Source organism: Salmo salar, chromosome ssa06 (assembly GCF_905237065.1).
Source record: "Salmo salar chromosome ssa06, Ssal_v3.1, whole genome shotgun sequence".
In the NCBI taxonomy this organism is placed as follows: Eukaryota; Metazoa; Chordata; class Actinopteri; order Salmoniformes; family Salmonidae; genus Salmo; species Salmo salar.
This window is the reverse complement of record NC_059447.1, coordinates 24454336-24473785: the sequence shown is the minus strand read 5'-3', so window position 1 is coordinate 24473785 and position 19450 is coordinate 24454336. Positions and strand designations below refer to the sequence as shown.

The window sequence follows — 19450 nt, the reverse complement described above, 5'->3', positions numbered from 1 at the left end:
GTTCTTGTCCACAGTCATAAAGGGGTACAGACTGCAGTTTTCTATGAAGCCACCCGTTTTCAGCAGAGTTCTGGTTTCAATAGCAAATGGCGACTCAGACTGCATACTAGAGCAGAACATTTCCTCTCTATTAATCAAAGGGGCAGAGTAATACCAGTGGCAGAGAGCCATCTAGGCTTCTACTCCCGGTACTTCCTGGTTCCCTTTTGGACATACGGGTCCTCAACAGCTTCCTGAGGAAGTTCACGTTCCATATGCTTATTATCAATGTGCTGTCTTGTTCTATTTGTCGAGGCAACTGGTTCACTTCAGTCGACCTCAGGATGCTTATTTTCACATAAATATTCTGCCAGCACACAGGAAGTTTCTCAGGTTCGCCTTTGAAGGCACAGCCTATGAATACCTTGCTGTTCCCTTCGGGCTAGCCCTAGCTTCCCGTACATTCAGTAAGTGTGTGGAGGCTATAGCACCCAAGCAAGCGGTACGAGACACGGCTTCCCTTGTAACCCAGCTCAAAGAGTTATGGTTCAAGATCAACCAGAAAAAGAGCTGTTTGATGCCTACACAGAAAATAGAATACTGGATTCTCTCTCTTATCGGGCTACGCTATCAGACAGCCACATCATGTTGTTCCAACAGTGCCTCTCCCTGTTAAACCGTATCCCTAACCTTAACTCTTACCCATTGGAATGACTGCAACTCTGGATCAGAAGGTTGTGTGTCTGATCCCAGTTGTTTTTTTATTGTGGGTTTTAACCCTATCCCAAACCTTAACCCTTACGCTAACCATTCATAATGAGTGCCTAAACTTAACCCTTAGCTTCAAAATTTGATGTTTGGAGAAATGGAACAATACAGAGCAGCAGGACTAACTAAAAAACTGAAATGTGACATTTGGAACAACTTTGAAATTTGACATTTGGAGAACGTGGATGAATGTCAAATTCTGCAGTGAGACTGTAAGAGCTTGTTGGGACAGACAATACGACTGTGGTGGCATACATCAACTGCCAGGGTGGCACTCGCTCTCTGCATCTACACAGAATAGCTGTCAAGATTATTTTGTGGAGCAGGGCACACCTACTTTCACTACACGTGAGTCATGTCCCAGGCGTACTAAATGTGAGAGCGAACTTGTTGTCCAGAGGGAATCCCCTATGCAGGGATTGGAGGCTCCATCCCCAGGTGGTGAACCAAGACTGGGAGAGATACGGTCTAGCCAGCATAGATCTTTTCGCATCGCACAAAAACACGCACTGCCCGTTGTTCTTTGCGATAGCAGGAGATGTACCACTGAGATTGCATATACCGGCACACCCTTGGCCAAAGGTAATGCTTTATGCAAGAAATTGGGTAAAAGGCGGCACGGCCCGCAAATCACTTTCCAAATATTAGGAATTCAGTTGGGGTCACTGACAGTCACTCAATTAGCCCATGTCAGCAAGTTAGCCTAGCCAGCTCTGGTAAGTAACTCTCACTCAGATATCATACTAACATGCCATAAGTCAAGGCAAAATGTGTAGAATTTCAGGAAATAAGCCTAAAAATGGCAAACATTTCTCTGCACCCTATGGCAAAATGTGTAGAATTGCAAGGCATTACCTGTAAAACTGCAAAATGTTCCCTCAGCCACATGGAAAAATGTGTAGAAACGCATCAAACTTGCTTTAAAACTGAAACATTTTCTCTATGACCCATGGCAAAATGTGTAAGATTGCAGGAAATGAATGTTAAAAAGTCAAAACACCTACTCCCATTGCCTGCTGCACTGCTGCTTGGATTCCACCTGGCGATCTGTTCACCGTCTGCCCTGGCCTCCCTGTCTGGTACAGGTACCTCCACCACACTCACCCCTCTCTCCCGAGCTTTCGCTCGCCTCCAGCACACACGCACTGTTGGGGCGAGTGACTCTGAACTTATAATGGCTAGCCCCAAGTCGTTATATATATATTTTTAAATATTGTGCATTTTGCTATTTGCCTTGTGACTCCTGTGTACTTTGTTGACTACAAACTTTCTTTATCAAACTGTGGGACAGACTGTTTGTTCCCACACTCGGGACTCTGACTCTCTATTGGTTACACAGACGTTTGGCCTCCCATCCTATTCTAACCACCTCTCACCGGCTTTGTATTCATCTTACCTGATCAATCCAGATGTGTTGGTCATTACTGAGACGTGGTTAAGGAAGAGTGCTTTGAATACTGCTGTTAACCTTTCTGGTTATAACCCTTTTAGGCAAGACAGATCTTCCAAAGGTGGGGGAGCGGAAATCTTTACCAAGGATCACCTTCAGTGCTCGGTTGTCTCTACCAAGTCTGTCCCCAAACAATTTGATTTGCTGGTTTTAAGCATTAAACTTTGAAATAGCTCTTTGTTGACTGTTGCTAGGTGCTATCGTCCTCCATTCCCACCGGCCTGTACCCTATCTGCCCTAAGCTCTCTCCTGGCCCCTTACACTAAGTCAGAATTTGTCCTGCTAGGTGACCTAAACTGGGACATACTTAAACAACCTGACCAAGTCCCAAAGCAATGGGACTCCCTTAATATTTCTCAGATTATCACCAATCCCACAAGGTATGACTCCAAACACCCAGAAAAGGCTACTCTCCTCGATGTTATCCTCACAAATAATTCTGATAGGTATCAGTCTTGCATTTTCTGTAATGACCTTAGTGATCACTGTTTTACAGTGTTTACACTGTGTGCGTAATGGCTGTCCTGATTTGTCATAGACGCTTGCTAAAAAACTTTAATGATCAAGCCTTCCTTCATGAACTGGCCTCTGTAAAATGGTATAGAATCAGCTTGATCCCCTCTGTCTAAGATGCTTGGAACATCTTTATTTATATTTTCAGTGGCATTGTTAACAAACACGCCCCCATAAAGAAAATGAGAATTAAAAACAGGTTCAGCCCCTGGTTCGACCGTGATCTTGCAGAATTACTCCACCTCAAGAATTGCATTTGGCGAAAGGCCTAGCACATGCATACTCAGGCTGACTGGCTATCGTTCAGGCAAATGAGAAATAAGTGCACTCAGGCTATCCGGAAGGCCAAAGTTAGTTACTTTAAGAAGCAGTTCTCTCTCTGTGGGTCTAACCCAAAGAAGTTATGGAAAACGGTTAAAGACCTGGAGAATAAACCCTCCTCCTCACAGCTGCCCATGTCCCTTAATGTTGATGATGTGGTTGTAACTGACAAGAAGCACATGGCTGAGCTCTTCAATCACCACTTCATTAAGTCAGGATTCCTATTTGACTCAGCCATGCCTCCTTAAACATCCAACATTTCCTCATCTCCCACCCCTTCTTATGCGACTATCCCCGATGCTTCTCCCTCTTTTTCCCCTGCCCTGCTACAAAGTTTCTCCCTTCAGGCAGCCACTGAGTCCGAGGTGCTAAAGGAGCTCCTTAAACTTGACCCCAAAAATACATCTGGGTCAGATGGTTTAGACCCTTTCTTCTTTAAGGTTGCTGCCCCTATCATCGCAAAGCCTATCTAAACCTTTTTAACCTGTTTCTCCTTTCTGGGGAGGTTCCCATTGCTTGGAAGGCAGCCACAGTTCGTCCTTTCTTTAAAGGGGGAGATCAAGCTAATCCTAACTGTTATAGGCTTATTTCTATTTTGCCCTGTTTATCAAAGTGTTGGAAACACTTGTCGATAATCAACTGACTGGCTTTCTTGATGTCTATAGTATTCTCTCGGGTATGCAATCTGGTTTCCGCTCAGGTTATGGATGTGTCACTGCAACCTTAAAGGTCTTCAATGATGTCACCATTTGCCCTTGATTCTAAGCAATATTGTGCTGCTATTTTTATTGACTTTTGATATGGTAGACCATTCCATTCTTGTGGACCGACTAAGGAGAATTGGTGTCTCTGAGCGGTCTTTGGCCTGCTTTGCTAACTACCCCTCTCAAAGAGTACAGTGTATAAAGTCTGAAAATGTGTTGTCTCAGCCACTGCCTGTCACCAAGGGAGTACCCCAAGGCTCAATCATAGGCCCCACGCTCTTCTCAATTTACATCGACAACATACCTCAGGCAGTAGGAAACTCTCTCATCCATTTATATGCAGATGATAGTCTTTTACTCAGCTGGCCCCTCCCCAGATGTTGTGTTAAATGCTCTTCAACAAAGGTTTCTTAGTGTCCCACAAGCTTTCTCTACCCTTAATCTTGTTCTGAACACCTCCAAAACAAAGGTCATGTGGTTTGGTAAGAAGAATGCCCCTCTCCTACAGGTGTTATTACTACCTCTGAGGGTTTAGAGGTAGTCACCTCATACAAGTACTTGGGAGTATGGCTAGATGGTGCACTGTCATTCTCTCAGCACATATCAAAGCTGCAGGCTAAAGTTAAATCTAGACTTGGTTTCCTATATTGTAATCAATCCTCTTTCACCCCAGCTGCCAAACTATTCAGATGACCATGACATAATTTATAGATCGGCAGGTAAGGGTGCTCTCGAGCGGCTAGATGTTCTTTACCAGATTTGCCACCAATGCTCCTTATAGGACACATCACTGCACTCTATACTCCTCTGTAAACAGGTCATCTCTGTATACCCATCGCAAGACCCACTGGTTGATGCTTATTTATAAAACCCTCTTAGGCCTCACTCCCCCCTATCTGAGATATCTACTGCAGCCCTCATTCTCCACATACAACGCCCGTTCTGCCAGTCACATTCTGTTAAGCGTCCCCAAAGCACACACATCCCTGGATCGCTCCTCTTTTCAGTTCGCTGCAGCTAGCGACTGGAAAGAGCTGCAACAAACACTCAAACTGGACAGTTTAATCTCAATATCTTCATTCAAAGCCTCAATCATGGACACTCTTACAGACTGTTGGGGCTGCTTTGTATGATGTATTGTTGTCTCTACCTTCTTGACCTTTGTGCTGTTGACTTTGCCCAATAATGTTTGTACCATGTTTTTGTCCTGCTGCCATGTTGTGTTGCTACCATGCTGTGTTGTCATGTTTTGCTGCCTTGTTACTTTGTCGTATGTCTCTCTTTATCTTTATGTAGTGTTGTGTCTCTCTTGTTGTGATGTGTGTTTTGTCCTTTATATTTATATTGTATTTATTTTTTTATTTTTTTATCCCAGGCCCCCGTTCCCGCAGGAGACCTTTTGCCTTTTGGTAGGCCGTCATTGTAAATAAGAATTTGTTCTTAACTGATTTTTCTAGTTAAATAAAGGTTAAATAAAAAATAAATAAATATGGATTATTTCTCATTTTTGTAGCCCCTTTGATGGCAAGGGGAGCTCTTTTTCACACCATGCTTCGCTTTTGCTCCCCCTCCTATCCAGCTCCGGCGTTTGCCATCGCAGGCCTTCTAGCTGCTGCCGAACCTGCTGCTGGCAAACACCCTTCACTCATCAACCCGGACTTGTCTCGTCATCATTACACACACCTGGTTTCAATCCCCACTCTATCACTGTATATATACTCCCTCTGTCATTTGTCTTGGTCGGTCATTGTAAATGTTTCTTGTTTTTCTGAGAGGAATCTCTTACTATTTCCTGAGTACTTTATAATTTTGCACGTTGGGTTTTGCTTTAATATATGGCGCTTAAATACATTCAGTAGTTCCAAATCTGCGACTGCCTACTCCTCTCTACACTCTTGTCAGTGGAGATTCTCCTCCTTTACAACAAGCCCTGGCAACTAGTGCTATGCAGGGATCTCTTGACCCAGGTGAATAGAGAGAGGTTCCACCCTCACATATTAACCATGGCCCTCTTGGCCTGGCTCTTGAAGATAAATGCGACAGGCTTGCTTCTTGGAGTCATTGAGACTATCCAAAGTGCCAGAGCCCCTTCTACAGGCTCACTGTATGGAAACAAGTGATGTGTTTTTGAGACATGGTGTGATCTAAAACAGATAATTCCTTACCAATCGCTTTGTATCCAAATTTTTATGGTTTTTACAGGACCTTTTGGACAGAGGGAAGGCTTTCTCCACTGTTAAGGTCTATCTAGCCGGCCTGTCGATAGGATTTAACAACACATTAAGGAAACACCCTCTGTTATGTCATTTCATGAAGGGAGCGCGGTGCTTACGCCCAGTCTCCAGGCCTTTAGCCCCATCTTGGTATATGTCTATTGTGCTTGAGGTGATTTCACAGCAACCTTTTGAACCGCTGGAAAGTGTGGAGTTGAAATATTGCACCTTAAAGGTGGCTTTTCAGGATAAAGTCCACCAGTTGTGCCTACAGTTTGCCCTGGTGTTATCCAAGTTAACATTGTTACCCAACCCAGCATTTATGCCTAAGGTCAGCTGCAATTACAATTGTCTCGCCTTAAAGCTTATGGCTTTCCAACCGCCTCCCTTCACTTCTACAGAAGAAGTTTCTCCACTGTTTATGTACAGTACGTGCTTTGCGTATGACGTAACAGTGACCAACTCCTTAGTGTCTTGGGTGCCCTCCTGTAAGGGGGGTCAACTCTGTTCAAAGGCGTCTCTTTATAAGAGATTTGTGAGATGGCATGTTGGGCCACCAATCATACTTTTGAGGTTTTACCGACTGGAAGTCATTACAACTTCATTGGCACATACTGTTCTCAGTGTCGGAGCCTTTGAGGGGTGATACTGTTGGGACTACCCTGGCTTCAGATAGCATGTCTGCGATATGGGACTTGGCTATATCCCAATGTGAGACATCGAAACAAGTATTTGAAATAGAACTTAGGGCTACTTGTGTAACCCCGGTTCTATGATAATAGGAGTGAGATGTCTCACAGTGTTTCCCTGCTCGCAAGAGCGCAAGGAAGAGAGGCATGCTTGAGAATGACCAGTGGGCAGGCTCTGTTTATTTTCTCTGTCATGAAGTACAGACAAGTTATTTTGCATCATCTTGTTTTGTTGCTTTTCTGTTTTAGTTTTGCATGACCAGTAAGCAAATATTTATTTGACTGACCACTGCCTATCCGTCTCTGTGTACACTTGGGGGGGAAGGGTAGAGAATTGGAACGCAACCTTCTTGAATGGGGATGCCAGTTATATAAATTCAATTTCTATGTGTCTCTATGTGTTTTTTCAGTTCTATTAATTATATTTCAATGTGTCTCACATTTTGTACTGAGATCCAAACTATTGCAGATTTCTTTTTGAGAAGGCACAGCCCACTGCCCACATCTAGGGGAATGTTAGAATTTTTTTGGGTGTCCAGACCACTCTTACTGAAGGGCATATATCACACACAGTGAACACACCTAGCATAGAGATCTTCCATGTTGTAATCTATTTGCTGTCTGGGCTCTTACATAACCTAGATATTTTATTTTCGTATTACAGTATCATATGATTTCCCAGAAACAGGTGCAGTTCTCATCAACAGTTATGTAATTTTATCTGTGAAGAAAGGGATGTAGCATTTGCCTCAAGACTGAAGGGTTGCCAGTCCAAGCCTTGATTCTGTCTGTTGTCCTTTGTATAAGATTATTATTATATATTTTTTTAAACTGACCACTGCCTATTCCTCTCTGTGTACACTTGGGGAGAAGGGTACATAATTTGGATGCAAACTTCTTGAATGGGTTGTTTGTTCTATAGGTTCTATTTCTATGTATCAGTCAGACATGCTTTTCAGTCCTTGTCATTTTTGTTCTATGCATTTTACACCTTTTTGTTAACCTCGCGATAGTTCACACGCAGCGTCAACCCAATCGGCACACTTACTGACAGGTCGGTAACGAACAGAGTAGTACAGGATTAGATAGGAGGGTTTGGTTCTTTAGTCCGTAAACTGTGATTGACTAGACACTCCAGTACAGTAGGTGGCGGCATTCAACGATAACGTTTGTTTGCGGACCGCCATAATATTATAGAAGAAGAAGGTAACGAACAGCTTCGCAAAACGTTTGGATTAGTAGCGAACTACACGATTTGCTGTGTTAAAATTAAAGTCGTGTGTGATTGAGGAGTAACTAAATGTGTTGCTTGCTTTTTTAGCTAGTAAGTCGTTGGAAATAGCTTTAGCGATTCAGTTAGGCTAACGTTAGTGAAAGTAAACAAACCAAGAAACCTAGCTACTACTAACGTTAGCTGATGTGTCATCAAGGCGCTTTGCTGAAATAGACTTATAAGTGAACTAGCTAGATACTCGGTATTCATATGTGTGTTTCCATGAGAGGAAGCTAAACTATGTGACATAGCGACATTTATTTATTTGTAAATGTATCCCTCACCCCCTCCTGTTATCTCCTCTTCTTCCACCTCTGTGCATGACAGAAACCAAACGATGCAGTGCAACAATGTGACAAATATCCCCAAAGGGCTACTGCAGCTTCGAGGCAGTTTGAGTAGCATGATGGACAGCCTGTACTATGACCCCAAGGTAACTGCACCCTGTCTCCTCTTCAGCAACACTGTTACAAACTCTTGGTCTAACAGTGACAGGCATGTAGGGACCTATTACTTCTTAATAGGACAATAGGTCATGTGAAGCATGTTCATGACACTTCTCTCTCCTCACTAGGTGGCAGAGCTGATGAACACGTCAATGGGGCAGTTCCTCAATGGCCACCCATTCTTAGCCCTGGCTGTGTTGGTATTTGGCGCCATGGCCACTGTACCCATTGGGATTTTCCTGACCTTTGCCACTGTTACATTCATTGGTGCCACCATGGGTTTAGTTTTATTGGAGGGTAAGTCCCCACACTACCTATACAATACCTACTGTCCACTACTACAGTACCAATACACTCTTCCCAGCTGTGTAGTGTAACAACTAGCCTGAATGCCTGTCTATCAGGGACAATGATGGTGGCTAATACTGAAACCCTTTCTCACCCTTTCTTGTTTTTCCTCATTATTCCTACCTCCTCCCTCTCCCTCCAGTGTTTCTGCTATCCCTGGGAGGGGTCAGTCTGCTGTGTGTGCTCTCTGCTCTGGCCATCCTCGCCATCCTGGTCTCCTTGGTCCTCGGTGCCTGTTACATTACCTCTAACAATGTGCTCAACTTCTACTACAGCCAGCGGTATCGAAACACACAGCCTGTAGTAAACACACACACACAGAGGCCCTTCATTTGAGATTCTCATTCTCTCCCTCTTTCTTTCTCTCTTTCACCCAATGCCAGTAGGTACCGAGTCACTAGGTTGGAGCCTGCAACAAATATAACAGTCATGGAACAAGATGGGTGTGTTCAACTTAACACATTATTTGGTTGATGAACAAAAACTCCTTTCTAGATATACAGTTGAAGTCGGAAGTTTACATACACTTAGGTTGGAGTCATTAAAACTCGTCTTTCAACCACTCCACATATTTCTTGTTAACAAACTATAGTTTTGGCAAGTCGGTTAGGACATCTACTTTGTGCATGACACAAGTCATTTTTCCAACAATTGTTTACAGACAGATTATTTCACTTAATTCACTGTATCACAATTCCAGTGGATCAGAAATTTACATACACTAAGTTCACTGTGCCTTGAAACAGCTTGGAAAATTCCAGAAAATCATGTCATGGCTTTAGAAGCTTCTGAAAGGCTAATTGACATCATTTGAGTAAATTGGAGGTATACCTGTCGATGTATTTCAAGGCCTATCTTCAAACTCAGTGCCTCTTTGCTTGACATCATGGGAAAATCTAAAGAAATCAGCCAAGACCTCAGAAAAGAAATTGTAGACTTCCACAAGTCTGGTTCATCCTTGGGAGCAATTTCCAAATGCCTGAAGGTACCACGTTCATCTGTACAAACAATAGTATGCAAGTATAAACACCATGGGACCACGCAGCCGTCATACCGCTCAGGAAGGAGACGCGTTCTGTCTCCTAGAGATGAACGTACTTTGGTGCCAAAAGTGCAAATCAATCCCAGAACAGTAAAGGACCTTGTGAAGATGCTGGAGGAAACAGGTACAAAAGTATCTATATCCACAGTAAAATGAGTCCTATATTGACATAACCTGAAAGGCCGCTCAGCAAGGAAGAAGCCAGTGCTCCAAAACCGCCATAAAAAAAGCCAGACTACTGTTTGCAACTGCACATGGGGACAAAGATCGTACTTTTTGGAGAAATGTCCTCTGGTCTGATGAAACAAAAAATAGAACTGTTTGGCCATAATGACCATTGTTATGTTTGGAGGAGAAAGGGGGATGCTTGCAAGCCGAAGAACACCATCCCAACCGTGAAGCACGTGTGTGGCAGCATCATGTTGTGGGGGTGCTTTGCTGCAGGAGGGACTGGTGCACTTCACAAAATAGATGGCATCATGAGGCAGGGAAATGATGTGGATATATTGAAGCAACATCTCAAGACATCAGTCAGGAAGTTAAAGCTTGGTCACAAATGGGTCTTCCAAATGGACAATGACCCCAAGCATACTTCCAAAGTTGTGGCAAAATGGCTTACGGACAACAAAGTCAAGGTATTGGAGTGGCCATCACAAAGCCCTGACCTCAATCCCATAGACAATTTGTGGGCAGAACTGAAAAAGCGTTTGCGAGCAAGGAGGCCTACAAACCTGACTAAGTTACACCAGCTCTGTCAGGAGGAATAGGCCAAAATTCACTCAACTTATTGTGGAAGGCTGCCCGAAACATTTGGCCCAAGTTTTACAATTTAAATGCAATGCTACCAAATACTAATTGAGTGTATCTAAACTTCTGACCAACTGGGAATGTGATGAAAGAAATAAAAGCTGAAATAAATCATTCTCTCTACTATTATTCTGACATTTCACATTCTTAAAATAAAGTGGTGATCCTAACTGACCTAAGATGGAATTTTTACTAGTATTAAATGTCAGGAATTGTGAAATACTGAGTTTAAAGGTATTTGGCTAAGGTGTACTTTAACTATCATACAATGTTGTTGCTCATAAGTTTAAAGTGTCCCTTTAATTTAATCCTCAAATTGTTTGTTCTCTCCCCTACTTTAAAATCTGACAGAGAAGAAGATGAAGAAGCCTATGGGAAGCCGGAGGTTTAAGGAGCTGCAGCGTCAGTGATGGAGATGGCCTTCTATAGACACAATCGTATACTGATCACTGCACTGCAGTCCTCTCACTGGCAGATTGGGGTTCCTCTAGACTTGAGAACTAGATAGAGTAAAACCTCAGGTTGACTTTTCATTAAAGGCCCAATGCAGCTGTTTTTATCTCAATATCAAATCATTTCTGGCTAATACGTACCTTACTGTGATTTGTTTTAAATTAAAACAAGAAAAAATTGCTTCTTAGCAAAGAGCATGTTCTCAAGCAATAATTGTTTAGATCTAAGTGGGGAGGGAAAAACTGAAAAATAGCTGTTATTGTCAGAGATGTTTGGAACTCACTTTCTTATTGGTCTATTAACTAATTTACTGCCAGGTGATGTCAACAGGCAGGCCACATTTTCAGCCCACCAAAACAAGCTGAAATTTCAGGTCTTTTCAAACAGCTCTTGCACTGAAAGGGCATCATTTTCACAATTGCACAGTATTATTCCAACCTCATACTCTACAAATATTTATAAAACAGAAAAATCATGTCTTTGACTGCCCTGGGCCTTTAACTACAAAAATCTATTATCCAAACAGTCCAATGGAATCATCACCATTTGATACAAGTATTAATATTTCTTTATATGATTCTAGAGGTTGTATAATTTCACCTGACAATGTAGGCACATTGATTGTTGATTTCTTTTATTGCATTATAGCATTTGTACTATTATCTCTATTTTCTTGATCTTTCTAAGGGTTAAGAGTACAAAGATGTATATTTTATACATAAACATAGTTGAAATTCAAGCTGCTATCGGTTGCTAGTCTGATTGTCAGATGTTACATGCAATGAATGTACCTTGGTTTTTATTGTCCTCATCATTTGCAATGGAGAGGTGACTAAGCACCTGTAATGGTAGAAATGATTTGTTAAACGAAGCCCATTTAGAACATGACAGATGACCAGGTAGCAGTGCAAATAATATACATGTTTACTGCTACATTGTATTTGACAATAATCTGTGTATTTTGTAAACAATGTGTGCAGTATGCTATAATCCATATTGTACATTTTCCAAAGATTTTATTAAATGCGCTCCTCTAGTTTTGATCCACATAGGATTAATAACAGGTCAGTCATTTAAGTTTAAAATCTGTGGGCCATTTGAACAGTGGGAGCTAGTTTCTGTTACTAAGGTCATGTCAGTTTGTGTAAACCAGAAATGTCAAGTATGCACTAATAGAGATAGTGACTGATGATTTGTATCAAAAAGTGTTTTTATATGTATTCAATTGAATGTACCTTTTCCTCTGAAGATTAGTGGTGAGATGTTACTTTGATGGAATGTTTCAAGTAAATCACTTCAACTGCACTAAATTGATTTGCTCTAGAAAGCCAGTGTCTCAATATTGTAAGATATTTTTCTAATGTACAAAAGTGTGCCCATTTGTAATTGACCCTTCACAGATTTGTAGTTCTGGCCTTGAGCAGTTCTTGTTAAATGTTCTGTATTGTCATGTTTAATGTGGACCCCATGAATCGTAGCTGCTGCTTTCACAACAGCTAATGGGGATTCTAATAAAATACAAGTAATTCTAAAGTACTTACCATTTTTTGGCTAATCTTTTTTTAGCTGTCTGTACATAGGTGTTTTTTCACATTAACAAGGTAAAATTGTGCTTTTTCATAAAAAGTTTATTGGAGGTGAGGTGGTATCACAGTTATCATGCAACTTAAAACAAAAGAAGCTATAGGAATGACTCAAATGAAAAGACTATGGGGGTTTACTTAGCTGGGAAAATTGGTCAAATCTCAACATTTAACTCAAATGCATACATACCAAACACCATATCTAACACACATTCCTCCTCAACCCTGTTCTAGAATATCATGTATATTTCAATGGGTCTTTTACCTCTGTGACAAATGACTGCATCTTTATTTAAACAGCTAAAAAAACTGACAAGTAAGGCAATTACAGTATTCAATCAAATTAACCTTAGTCTATGACTGCATTGAAAATAAACCAAATAGCCCTATCGCGAGAAGCACATTTACTGACACGGACCCCTAAATTACTTCCAATGTTGAACAAGCTGAGGCTGGGCCTAAGTAATGCAATAAAGTCGTCTTGGTTGGTGATGTGAAAGGTGATATGTATCATGTTAAGATGGGAACTTCATCTTAGAATGGCAAGTATGTACATAAATGGAGGACACAAAGATGAAGAATTTATGCTTTTCAAATTTGACAACTGCATTGAAGCAAATTTTACCAAAAATGTCAAAAGGGCAACTGGAGAAAAAGAATATTGGGCAAAGGGTTCTATAAAAACAAGAACCCAGAAGTGGGCTTTGCAGGATAACTTTTTCAAGAGAGGAGTGCAAACTGGGATATCCAAATGAAAGAGCACCTACAAAACATAAGTAAATGTAGTTGTGAATAATACATTGGCCAAGGGGGTACAGTCACATAAAAAACTATGTATGAAAAAATAGCAAGACATAAAAATCATTACATAATACTCCTTGACACATCGTTTCCATCTTAATCATACAGACTAGATTTTTGCATCTCATTTTGAAGTTTGGCATGGTACTTTGCATTGAGTCAACCCTAATCGATACAATGCATATTGAGCCATCAAAGAGCACACCTCACATGTTGAAAAAACAAAACATGTTTTCTTTCTATTTTGAACAGCAATGAGAAAAGGTAAGGCAAGATGCTAAAAATAGATATCTGAAGACTGCGTGAAGACCTGGGATGACCTCCCATTCAGTTTTGGAGCCGTTTGTTGTTTACCAGTTCAAAGTTATTCATGAAGAAGACTAGTGTTTTTCCCCCTTGAGTCGCTCTGTCTCTCAGGCATCTTGCGTTCGCTCGGTGGGGTTCCATGATGTTATCTCCACGCACCCTGAGTCTGCTGGGAGACACGGGGTCTCCGTCTGAACCGCTCATGCTGGCAGGCTCAGCTTCTTTCCTTTCAGCACTGAGGATTATTGAGATACATGTCAGAGGGTCCAATTATTTTATTTTTTAATGCATTTCCCTTGCAGTGTGCTGACTCCTGTGTACTACAACATTCAAAGTGTATCTAGATAGATTATAACTCGTTTAGGATATGATGTAGTCCTACAAACTCAACAATGCTTACTTACGCATACATAAAATACCAGAAGGTCAAACAGCGAATACACAGATGGCAGAACATAAATCAGAGGTGGACATTTAGGTGGACACTCACCTTTGGTGACATAAAGGTAGAAAAAGTCGCAGTAGAGGATGGTCTGCACCATGCCGGCCACAATGGCGATCATGTCAAAGAAACCCTCAAAGTAAAAGCGCCAGATCCAGTTGAAGAGGTACAGGGCCCGGTAGAGACCCAGGAAGAACAGGTAGTGGGTGGTGATGGTCTCCGCCTCACCAGTCTTACTGATCATGAAGAGCTGGGGCAGGATGGCCACCGACTCCAGGTAGATGGAGAATGTCCACAGGATCTGATAGAAAGAGAAAGACAAACACAACACTGTATATTAGCCATTAATCTCATCCACCCACCCGCTAACAACTGACCATGTGGAATAGGTTAAGTAGCCATCAACTAGGGGTTTCTCCTTCATATGTAATGTAAATGTCTCTAACCTCTAGGAAAGAGAAGTCATGGTTGACCAGGCATGCGAGGCCCCCTACAGGAACCACCAGGAACTCCATTCGGAAGCTGTCATGGTTCCCATCGTAGGTGGCCTTGAACTTCATGTAGATCAGGTAGACAGTGGCGTAGGCACAACCAATGTAGATCACCTGCAGGGAAGAGGAGAGGGAGAAAATGAAGGTATCCCATGTTAATGGTGCTGAGAAGAAAATAGTAGCACAGTCTAGAGCGTCTCTCATAAGGACTAGGTCCAGAAGAAATCTACAGATAGAACTTATCTGAAGCCCCAGAGAGATTTGGTGATGACGTTGTCAATTGCTTATGCAGTCAACTCTGTAAGGGATTCCACAGATTCCGCCTGGCCCAACTCATAACACTTAATCACTACTATCAGTGGTTTGGAGGTATGGAGAGAAGGAAACGAAGGCTCAGTATTAAGGCCCTGCCATCCTCTTACCTTCATGGTGGTGTTGTAGAGGGAAATGAAGGAGGTGAGGAGGTCCAGGTAGCGAGTAGTGAAGACCAAAGCAAACAGGATCTGGCTCTTCCCGGAGATACCTGGAAGGGACAACCAGTTTTACAACAGTAGGACAGATAATACCCTGGAATGAAATAAGAAATTCTTCTAGTTTTGCATCACTTCAAGAACAAGTTCTGGAAGAATGGCAAGTCCTTCACAACTTCTGAAATAGTCTTCCTTTGCAAGCCCCTGCCCGGTCAGGGCTGCAAGTATGACAGTATCTTATCAACAGCAGTTGGAAATGTGAATGAGACAAACCCCATGTCTGACTACATCAAGAAATGCAGCTGCATCTTAAGACCAGGGTGATCACTCTGCAACTAATGCATCTCCATGTAGGCCTAATCGCAATGTGCACAAGAAAACGTATTTATTCCATATATTACAGTGACTGGTATTAGAAAAAGACAGCAGATCCTAATGCCCCAAAGGCAAATTAATTCGATGCAAACAAGGTCGATGAGAGAAACGTGTGCGAGTGTTTAGAATATAGGATGTGTTCAGCTAATTTGAGACATAAATGTAGAAGTGTCGACTACTTATGAGTAGGAATGCATTGATTCCTTTCCACCTAATTTAATTTCGTGAGACTTTCTAGAATGCCACGTCAGAGTCCAGATCTAACAATCAAACGCCAGGCTACATTGAGTGAACTCGCATGCCAGACTGTTGCAGAAAACAAGGTGACACTAGACGGGATGTTTAAACAGAAGTTCTTAATAAATACCTCATCTGAAAGCACGGTACAGTGTCCAAACTTGCATCACTCTATGAGCAATCGATTTTTTTTTTTAATCGACTATTTTGGCTGTTACACGTAACTAGCTAATTAGATACCGTAGTTAACATGTTTTGCGTAGCAAGTTAGCTACCAGTTACATAGGTGGCAAACCAGATATTCAATGAAGGCTTTGATTAAACAGTAATCCGTATAGCTAGTAGTTAACTTTAAAATCAGAGCAATCCAAGTTGCCGCGCTAGAATAGACAGCTAACAAGTTGACATGCTACGGTGGTGAAGTAGCTAACGTTCAACCAATTGAAGCTCACTAGTTAGCGAACACAACATGATCTGCATATAATTGTTTCATGATGCATTATATATACTGATCAGCACTTAAAATGCCATTCATTGCTTGTTTGTTCTGCAGTTAGCAGGTAAATATCAGTGGGTTCGGAATATAACGTTAACTATCCATGTTAGCTAGCTGTCTACAGGGATCTAAACTACAGCTAACTGGATGGGTTGGAATATGGGCAGACGGCAAACTAAATACATAAGTAAACAGCACATAGCCAATAAGTCATTTGAAGAAATATACATTTTAGTAGCTAATATACTCACCAGCACACGACCTGGTTTTCCATATTTTGAGCAGGAGAATGATGATAGCTGCCAAGTGAGAGAGGTCTCCCGTTAACCTGAAGATGTTCATTGCTAGAGCTGATGCCTTCTTTTAACTTTTTCTGGTTTAAACTAGCTTTCTATCTAATTTATTTAACCGGCTTCACTATCCCTTTTTTGATGCAACGAGTTGAAATATGGCGATAGGGCAAGTCGACGTGGAAGGGGGCGTAAGAAAAACGTAAATTACAAAGCAAGTTGTGTTCGGATTGGATACAGCGGTTTGAGTGACACCTGTGCTAAACACGCCCACCAGCATCCATTGGTAAGAATGTCTAGTTGAATAATACTCAATGTGACCGTCATGCCAGGGCCTTGAATTTGAAGAACGGCGAACAGATTGATTCCCACGTCTCGCTGATGCTGCAACATTACTACGAGAAGACAATTTTGACTGACAACTGTGAGAAAATTAGTTTGGGATTACAACACCAAACACATAATGATGAGATACTTAGTAAACAGGATGGAAAACTGAGAGAAGTGAAAACATCCATCTTCCTGTTCTGTCTATTGCACACTTAGTCATGAGATCACAACGCGCACACACTTATGGTGTCAACATTATGTTTTCATAAAAACGGATTTATCAGTGTTCTCCTCTATCACGCGAATTAATCTCGACAGCCGGTAAGGACATATCAGCAAAATTAAATGTATCTTTATGTCAGTATGATAAAATATCAGATTAAAACTGTTTTGATTCCATATTAGCTTCACTTATAACGATTGAGAGTACAACTTTATGATTGTACCTGTATCTCTTTTTACTCCAGACATCATGGAGAACAAGGAAAACTGCCCCGCAGGGTTATCGTTACACCAGCCAGACGAGAACATTTGGCGGATAGGGGGTCAGTCAGCCTCTCTCCCCTGTAACATCGCATATGATACCAATAGGAAAATTGATGTCCTCTGGTTCGTCTTCAAGCAGGACGCTCACCACTCGGTCGATCTGATGACCCAGCAACACAAATACAGCCTGGAGAGAAACAGCCTAAATATCAACTCACTCCAGGTCAATGACAGCGGAGTGTACCACTGTGCTGCCGTGTTTAGAGACGTGGTATGCAGCCGGGCACAGGAGATAGGGCAGGGCACCACGCTGGTGGTGAGAGGTAAGAGCATAGAATTAAATAGAACATGTGTCATTTGAAATTATTACTCATCATTTAATGTATCTCTATGGGTTAGAGTGTTTGGGGTAGCAAGGGGGACTTTTCAGTTCTACTCAAGTTTTGCCTTTACAACTATATGAAAACCAAGTGACAGTTCTGTGTGCTTTCAGAGAGGGGCATGCAGATGGCCTGGCATGTTTTGCTGTGCCTGCTGTTTGTCCTGTTGGTCTTGTACAGCCTGGCAATACTGATTCTGATCATTCGTAAGAAGGTAAGTTATTGTATTACTCTAGATACATACATATAATGATCATTGTGAATTGGTTGTTGTTTGAGACATAACAGTGCATAAAATATATTGACCAATCATGCAACCATCATAATCATCTAGTCTACATTGGATTCTAACCTGCTCATTCTACACTAGACTGGGAAAGACATTGCCGTTTGCAGAGGCACAGAGAAGAGTGACATCCAGGTGCAGTCTTCTCTTTTGTACTGCCTCACTGAAGTTGTTCATGATGTCTTAAAGAATACTTGATACCACCACAATGTGCAATGTGTTCACAATATTTAGTTTCACCATGTTGTGGAAAGCCCAATGTCTTAAACAAGCCCTAGCCCTTGCTATCATTGTTTTGTAAGAGGGGGTATTCCTCTTCAGTAAATTCCTAGTATAATCCTGTCTCACAATGTTGAGACTTTAATGTATGTTTACATTGCAGAAAGACAAGGAAATACAACACTTTTTAGTTGTTATTTACCACTGCGATGTAACCGATTTGTTTGCTGTTCATTCTCTTACAGAAGAATAAAGTTCAAGTACAGTTTGGTGCTGTTGTGCAAGAGCTGTACGGCAAGAGGAAGTTACGAAGTAACAAGAAAAACCCCAACCACAGTGGCCCTGCTCAAAACAAGGTACGGGATGGTCACATTGCATTTTCCTAATATGGCTTATTGGCTTTCCTATTGAGTATGAGAGAGGCTAGGAAAGTGCTTAGATTTTATGTTATGACTCAGTTATATCAACCTGTTTTCAATTGACTAAATTATCACACCTTGTTCTTAAGCAAACTCTACTCCATCAACACATCTAATCTACACCATGTTGACTCGACAGCTGATAAACTCAACTGAATCGTCTTGCAGGTTGAAAGCCCCCACTCCAACCATCCAGAGGACATTTACCAAAACCAGTGACTCAACAAAAAGGAGAACCGCTAATGACAGCTACTTCCCTACAGACTGATCTTCAGGCTACACAGACTGATCTTCAGGCTACACAGACTGATTTTCAGGCGGGGGAGACTGTAAACTATAAGGACACTGCTGACCTGCAAAACGACTAACCAAAATCTAAAACTGACCCTGACCTTAACCAAAGAGAGTAACAAGACAAAAACAATCCCGATTTGATGAACTTCAAATTAATCAGAAAGAAAAACAGAAGTCCCTCTACTGAATCTGAAGTTCACCTATTTGAATATCCATTTTTTTTGTCCATGTTTCAGTTTCAAGTCAACGTAAATAACACGTGCAAGTTATTTGAATGAAGGCTTGTTTTTAATTCAAATGGAAACAGTGTAAATGGACTTGTAGAAAACATTCCCCAACAAATTAATGCAAATCATTTGAATGAAAAGTAATTGCATATTTGTTTGGTATTAACTATTTAGACAAAGGCACAACATCACAATGGTTCAGGTCCCATGATAACAGTATGTAGTAAACACAATGTCAAAGAAAATATCTGTTTTACATTCAATTTGTTTGGAGAACAAAGTCCGCAAACTAATAAACTATGTGAAAGTAAT

At 41.5% G+C, this 19450-nt stretch overlaps 3 protein-coding genes across 6 annotated transcripts; 2 read left to right on the top strand and 1 right to left on the bottom strand.

The window, feature by feature from the left end:
- The first annotated feature begins 7741 nt into the window (after positions 1 to 7741).
- LOC106606751 (lipid droplet assembly factor 1) lies at positions 7742 to 12542 on the top strand. 3 transcript variants are annotated; one of them, XM_014203113.2, is made up of 6 exons: positions 7742 to 7843; positions 8238 to 8343; positions 8485 to 8653; positions 8847 to 8985; positions 9088 to 9147; positions 10905 to 12542. In XM_014203113.2, exons 2-6 carry the CDS (start codon positions 8248 to 8250, stop codon positions 10942 to 10944), a joined length of 504 nt encoding a protein of 167 aa, XP_014058588.1. In that variant the 5' UTR covers positions 7742 to 7843; positions 8238 to 8247; the 3' UTR covers positions 10945 to 12542. The 3 variants fall into 3 exon arrangements, with proteins under 3 accessions (XP_014058588.1, XP_014058591.1, XP_014058589.1); XM_014203116.2 differs by having other exon boundaries at positions 7833 to 7961; XM_014203114.2 differs by lacking the exon at positions 7742 to 7843 and adding an exon at positions 7850 to 7961 and having other exon boundaries at positions 9091 to 9147.
- A 74-nt stretch (positions 12543 to 12616) lies between these two features.
- On the bottom strand, positions 12617 to 16706 carry LOC106606750 (ER lumen protein-retaining receptor 2). The gene is made up of 5 exons (XM_014203112.2): positions 16459 to 16706; positions 15052 to 15152; positions 14585 to 14743; positions 14187 to 14439; positions 12617 to 13931 (listed from the first exon to the last, which is right to left on the bottom strand). The coding sequence occupies exons 1-5, from the start codon at positions 16547 to 16549 to the stop codon at positions 13897 to 13899; spliced, it is 639 nt and encodes a 212-aa protein (XP_014058587.1). The 5' UTR covers positions 16550 to 16706; the 3' UTR covers positions 12617 to 13896.
- LOC106606748 (immunoglobulin superfamily member 6) lies at positions 15584 to 19449 on the top strand. Of its 2 annotated transcripts, none has more exons than XM_014203111.2 (6): positions 15584 to 15857; positions 17295 to 17636; positions 17807 to 17907; positions 18064 to 18114; positions 18444 to 18554; positions 18786 to 19449. In XM_014203111.2, exons 2-6 carry the CDS (start codon positions 17300 to 17302, stop codon positions 18834 to 18836), a joined length of 651 nt encoding a protein of 216 aa, XP_014058586.1. In that variant the 5' UTR covers positions 15584 to 15857; positions 17295 to 17299; the 3' UTR covers positions 18837 to 19449. The 2 variants fall into 2 exon arrangements, with proteins under 2 accessions (XP_014058586.1, XP_014058585.1); XM_014203110.2 differs by lacking the exon at positions 15584 to 15857 and adding an exon at positions 16786 to 17148.
- The last annotated feature ends 1 nt before the right edge of the window (position 19450 follows it).

Bases quoted from the DNA above. Each gene is read 5' to 3' on its own strand.
- LOC106606751 (XM_014203113.2), top strand. From the start codon at position 8,248: ATGCAGTGCAACAATGTGACAAATATCCCCAAAGGGCTACTGCAGCTT. The intron at 8,344-8,484 runs GTAACTGCACCC...TCTCCTCACTAG, and splicing joins GCCTGTACTATGACCCCAAG to GTGGCAGAGCTGATGAACAC. The intron at 8,986-9,087 runs GTATCGAAACAC...ACCCAATGCCAG, and splicing joins AACTTCTACTACAGCCAGCG to TAGGTACCGAGTCACTAGGT.
- LOC106606750 (XM_014203112.2), bottom strand. From the start codon at position 16,549: ATGAACATCTTCAGGTTAACGGGAGACCTCTCTCACTTGGCAGCTATC. The intron at 14,440-14,584 runs GTTAGAGACATT...TCTTTCTATCAG, and splicing joins ATGACTTCTCTTTCCTAGAG to ATCCTGTGGACATTCTCCAT. The intron at 13,932-14,186 runs GTGAGTGTCCAC...AATAATCCTCAG, and splicing joins CTACCTTTATGTCACCAAAG to TGCTGAAAGGAAAGAAGCTG.
- LOC106606748 (XM_014203111.2), top strand. From the start codon at position 17,300: ATGGAGAACAAGGAAAACTGCCCCGCAGGGTTATCGTTACACCAGCCA. The intron at 17,908-18,063 runs GTAAGTTATTGT...ATTCTACACTAG, and splicing joins TTCTGATCATTCGTAAGAAG to ACTGGGAAAGACATTGCCGT. The intron at 18,555-18,785 runs GTACGGGATGGT...ATCGTCTTGCAG, and splicing joins GTGGCCCTGCTCAAAACAAG to GTTGAAAGCCCCCACTCCAA.